The 5,712-nt window shown below is 37.6% G+C and overlaps 1 protein-coding gene across 1 annotated transcript; it reads right to left on the bottom strand.

Annotated features, from left to right (window-relative positions):
* Positions 1-2,579: 2,579 nt before the first annotated feature.
* Positions 2,580-5,289, bottom strand: LOC116144376 (D-cysteine desulfhydrase 2, mitochondrial-like). Its single transcript, XM_031429822.1, has 6 exons — positions 5,090-5,289; positions 4,328-4,651; positions 4,089-4,131; positions 3,615-3,962; positions 2,986-3,115; positions 2,580-2,841 (listed from the first exon to the last, which is right to left on the bottom strand). The coding sequence occupies exons 1-6, from the start codon at positions 5,180-5,182 to the stop codon at positions 2,580-2,582; spliced, it is 1,200 nt and encodes a 399-aa protein (XP_031285682.1). The 5' UTR covers positions 5,183-5,289.
* Between the last annotated feature and the right edge of the window lie 423 nt (positions 5,290-5,712).

The following is a 5,712-nucleotide window of genomic DNA, read 5'->3' as shown; positions in this document are numbered from 1 at the left end:
CTCTTTATTCGCAGTATCAGAAAATCGCTGTCTATCCTACTAATACAAGGGGTAGACTCTGGGTTGATGTCGAAGTTTTTCATATGAACGTGGCGTCAAAATTATAAGTCTCTAGTGGTGGATAAATTCTACGCCAATTTATGCAGCATCTGGAAACTTTCCTTTTGTTGAAGGCAGTGATCCATGTAAAGCACTGCCACCATGAATTTCACGTAAAGGGCAAAGGTGAGCAGAGTTCCCTTTCAACGTCAGCACCAAAACTGAAACAACAAAACAAGAAGGTTTCCATAAAAATGGACAGCAATTGTTAAGGTGCAGCGACCAACTCAAAGCCAATGGGTCTGTCTGTCAAATACTGCTCTGTCGCATGAAGACGATCACTACAACACATGAGATGCAATGTGTCATCCATGAAGTATCCACGTGGAGTTTAGTTACTACGGCCATGTTAAAAGTGGGGGGATTTCTGGCTCACCCTTTGCAGGACCATTGTTAATTGCTTTGAGGTTGAGAATACTTTGGCTTCAACCAACTGTGAATGATTAAACTACCATTCATCAATAGTTGGTGTGTCTTTTGATCTTATAACTTGGGAAACACCTACTTATTTCGCGTCATGCTCCATTTCAGGGTAAATCAAGTAGAGAGGCAATGGGCATCTCGACTTTTCGGATACCGGCCCCCCTGCCGGTCCTCGAAAGGGTCCGGCTTTACCGAGGTTGGCGGCTTTGGCTTTGGGCCTGGGCTTTATTTAAGGCCGCGACCTTAGCCTCGGGGACACGACTTACATGGGTATCGTAATCTTTAGCCCAGCCCTCGCCCTGCCAGTAAAATTAGTATTAATTTTAACTAATTTACCCTATACTATATCTTTAATTACCAAATTTACTATATATCTATATATTATAATTCCGTTGTCCCAAACCACTAACCTCAATTTTCATCCCATATTAAAGGTTTAACATCGTTAAAATTGTCTTACCTGAGCTTAGATGGGTTTGGTTCACACACATATATAAAGTGGATTTTCACCATAACAATTATGCACATATGAAAAGTTAGTATCTAATCAACTATTATTGAGTTTTAATTGCTCACTTTTGCTTAAATTATTTGTGAACTAGCTTCAATAATATTTAAAAACCATTTCTCTAAAATTAAAATTTAAAAAAATTAAAATTTATTATATTTAAAAATATCATTATTAAAAAGGCGGGCTTGGCCGGGCCGGCGGTTATGAAAAGCCCGTCGGCACCGAGCGCTCTTGGGCTTTGCCTATCAACCCTAGGCGGCTCGGCTGGGCTTGGCCTGTGTCATGATCGGCGTAGCCTTGGCCAAGGGTTACCTCGGTTCCCGAGGCCCAGCCCCTTGCCATCACCTAGTTAATGATTGTAATTTATATTGAAAAACATAAGACATACTGAATGTGCATACTTAATAGGTCCTCTCGACTCAACGCCATCCGGATAACTATTATGACACAGACTAGTCCAATACAATACATAAATATCACATTGTCCTAGTGTCCCCTCCAAAGAGAATTTAGAACATAGCCGCCAACCTCTAAATACTCTTTTATAAAAAACCGGACCGGACCGACCGTCAAACTGGTCCACCGAGACCCAGAGCTTCCTCAGGTCCCTTTCCGTCTTAGGGGATTTTTTTGAATTTCAAACTTATAAGGGTTCATAGGTAATTTTATAGGTGTGTTTTGGAGATAATCAAAAAGTTTAGGGATTATTTTGGTAATTTCCTTGGGGGTATTTGAACATAAATAAAAACTTATAGTGCTATTTAAACTTTTTTAGAGCAATTTTTTTAATATATTAATTTGAGGATTACTATAATTTTTAGAAAAAAATTATCGTTGCTGTCATCTGATCCCAACCGTGACCCATGACCCAGTCACAAAACGGTTGTCCTCCGTCCGGGCTTCTAAAAACATATGCTTAAATCCATGCAACGAAATTGTGACTAGCATCAGCATTCGGCCTATCCTATTCCATTTCATCACACGAGAAGCAGGAAACTCCCTGTCAAAAAGGAGAAGCATATAAAACACACAACTTCCAGTGATTTGCACCAAATAACGCCTTATATATATAATAAACAAAATCATTGTTTACTTTAATGGAACATCCATCTTAAGACATTGAAGTAGATTTTATACCTCGGGCTGAATCCAAACATGCAAGCGTGCCACCGAGATGAAGCTCACAACATTTGTATCCTCCTTCTTCTTTTTTCACTAAGGAGTGTTTTGCATCTCCAAGAGCCGCTAAAGTGTATACAGATCTAACCTGAAAATACAGTGACTGTGCAAATTGTTTGCATGCCGTCTACTTCTCCTTCCAACACATTGCCACAATCTCGAAGATTAGCCTGACTTGATGTTCACAAAACAAAGATTGATATGATCTTCATATGTTAGAAAAGCTCAGTCACGGGATATATGGATATTGATCAAGATTCAGAATAAACTATATTATACACGTCAGGTGAATCACCGCTAATCAAACACACAAAAAAAAAATTCATGTTTTATAAAATGACCATGTAACTGAAAAAATAGTTATCTATCACAAATAGGGAGCACAGGAAAAATATACATGTAAGGTCCAAAGAAGACCATTAAATACACCAGAAGGAGAAGAAATCACGCACTTTCTTGGCTGACAACGTTCTGCCCAATGCACGATTCCACCATCTACCTTATTTAAACTGTTGTCGTCGAGTAGAAAACCAAATATCTTCTGAAACTCAGAAATCAGACGTTCCTCATGTTGCCTGTACCCATCAATTGTATCAGCAAGCATTACTGCAGTTACCTCCCACGGAAGCCTGAGAGAAAACAATAGCTTTGCTCAATGTGCTAGCAGAGTATGCCTTGACAAAAACTTAGTCCCAGAATATAATAATGTTATCATCAGAAACTCTGAGGCGGTTTATTTCAACTAGAAGTGTATAACAAAGACTGGAACACACCCTAAAAATATGGCTCCAAGTCCTAAACCAACAGCTGTTGTACCAGTACCGGCATCCACAATAAATTTGACAGCCCTCTTCTTTCCAAGTAAATGATCCTGGGATAAGTACTGAACTAGGCGGAAGACACCTACAAGAAAAGAAAGAAACCATATGAATCAACCCATTTTAGCAATCAACCAATTAGTAATCAGCAATAGAAAAACTCAAAACTTAAAAACAGCCAAAAAAATGTAAAATAAATCTTTAACATCTTAAAACAACATTTTACAGAGGATCCCTCTTCCTTTCCATAAAAAAACGACAACAATCAATAAAATCAATGTAGAAAATTAACAATTAAGGCAATTTATGGTTATTTCCAAATTGCTTAAGACCAGACCTTATGTGACTCATTGAAAAGACCTCCTCAAGCATGATAAATCTAGGAAATGAGACCTGAGAGTAACACCAAGTTCTCAGAAAGAAATGCTGACAGGAAGATGTCATATCAGCCTTAGGTGGTAAAAGTGTCCATGATAGCCTATGTTCAAGATCTGATTATATGCTAGCTCACTAGCAGAAGTCAGAAAGAGGCCCTAATAAGATATGCAGTAATGACAACACCAAAAAGGTGATGCTTGACTTACCTAGTAATGCTACACAATCTCCTGCTCCTTCATTGACAATTACAACCTTTCTTGAGCAGTTGTCAGCATCTCTATGAGCACCAGTTTGCACAAAGTCTGAAGCCCAGGGTGTCTGCCCTGTTAAAGACGCCTCAAACATGTCATTACACCAGACAACATGACCATTATTGCCTGCAATCAAATGAGCATGAGACTTTAGCATTTCGGTCCTTTGGGCATAGAGGGATCTTGGCACATATGTGACATTTCCATAGATTGTAGAAATCAGGTTATAGCCAGTCAGAACCTCGGGCTGCTCCCCTCGCAGCAGCAAATGACATTTCAATCCTCTCTCCGCACATGAAACAGCTGCAAATACACAAATCAGAAATTTGAAGCAAGACCCACCTTGGAAACTTCACCAAACAAAGAATTTCTAGCAAAATAAACATTAAGAGAAACATCCCAACGTAACTAGTGTAAGAAGTTGCATACCCACAGCTGTTGCATGAGCGCTTTGACAACCTCCGCAGGTAACCTAGAAAAGGTCTCAGTTCAGTTGAAAGTTATTTGGTCTTCAAAGTCCCTAAAATTGTAAGGACACTGAGAGGAATGACGATTCCACATATGTGATTAACAACTTAATTATAAATAGAACCTAAGATACCAGCAAAAAAACAGACATTTCTAACATGCCTTTTTCAGCTAACATCCAAAACAAACACAATTCTCACCACGTCAGTCACAGAATGATCTTCAAGGATAGGAAGCAATCCATCCAATTTTCGTGCTTTATTACCATTTACCAGAGGATGCAACAAATCATCTCTAATGACATAGAAGCATTGATCCTTATCTTTCTTGATCATGTGATCACCAAGACATGGACTAGAATTGTTTAAAAAGGAAATGTTACCAAATAGCCCATCTCCATGCTTTCCTGGTATAGCAGAAAGCACAATTTGGTGAATTTTAGAATCAGGGCTTTTCAATGTCCATTTTCTGTCCAGCAATTTCAACATCAACTCTTCACCCGTCATTCCAACGTTGCAAACACCCTGACAGACAATGATCAATTTTACTAAAAATCATGTGAACTCATGTACTAACAATAAGAGAAACACAGAACAAATCGAGGAAAAATTGCAGTAATAGTACCTTAAATGTTGAGCGTGTACATAATCTAGATAGAATAGTTTAGGCTTTATTCGACCACTAAAGAGATAAAGTATGCCATATCCTTTTTCAAATTATCCAACTCGATAAAATGAAACATTTCTACACATTTATAAAATTGGCTGCAAACCAAGGGTAAACTTATAATCTTACAAATGGTATATCACTTATAAGCCAACTACAGAATTCAAAAGGCAAGGTTTTTCTCCAAAAGTAGTATCTACTGCTATAAGCTAAATAGATATCATTTTAACACTCACTTTTCAACTTGTGTGTGTATTTGCGTGTGTGCATATGGGACAGAAAGCGAGAGAAGGAACCTGAGAGCTGTTAAAAAGCTGGCCCGGAGACGAATGGAACACTTTTTTCATAGCTGCAAATGCGGCTTTACTGGGTAAAGTCTGAACTTTCATAGGGGAACTTGAATTCAACTGAAGTAAAAAATCGGAACAGCACTACCACCACAACTCTCAAGTAAAACAGATGAGACTGCAAAGGGAGTACTTAACGCTCTGATTTATCTGCGCCTCTCCTGCTGTGGGCTGTACCCTCCAATTTTTATTTTGTTTTATTTCTAGTGTGATACTGTACTATTTAATTTAATTTCCCTACAATAATAAAAATTGTATTATGATTTTAAAAAAATAATCTGATGTAAAATTTTAAAGTATTATAGAACTTATGATAGTATTAATTCTATTTTGGAGATCCTAAAAGATGTAAGTTTATTAAAAATAAAGAAAGATTTTTATTATTTTAGAAAATTTTAAGTAAATTTTTGTTATTTAATTTAGAGTAAACAACATTTTCCCACCCAAGGTTTGGCGAACCTAAATATCTAATTCCCACCCCTAGTTTCATAAATTGCAAATTCCCACCCTTACATCAATGCTGTTATTTTTTCTAAAAGTAACCCCTACATCTCAAATTTCTCTCAAATAAC

Source organism: Pistacia vera, unplaced genomic scaffold (genome assembly GCF_008641045.1).
Source record: "Pistacia vera cultivar Batoury unplaced genomic scaffold, PisVer_v2 Contig443, whole genome shotgun sequence".
Lineage (NCBI taxonomy): Eukaryota > Viridiplantae > Streptophyta > Magnoliopsida > Sapindales > Anacardiaceae > Pistacia > Pistacia vera.
Note: the sequence above shows the minus strand (reverse complement) of the source record. Positions and strands in the feature narration are given on the sequence as shown.

Excerpts from the sequence above, each read along its gene's own strand:
- LOC116144376 (XM_031429822.1), bottom strand. The coding sequence starts at position 5,182 with ATGAAAGTTCAGACTTTACCCAGTAAAGCCGCATTTGCAGCTATGAAA. Across the intron at positions 4,132-4,327 it reads ATCATTCTGTGACTGACGTG|GTTACCTGCGGAGGTTGTCA; the intron begins GTGAGAATTGTG and ends GACCTTTTCTAG. Across the intron at positions 3,963-4,088 it reads CGCTCATGCAACAGCTGTGG|CTGTTTCATGTGCGGAGAGA; the intron begins GTATGCAACTTC and ends GTGTATTTGCAG.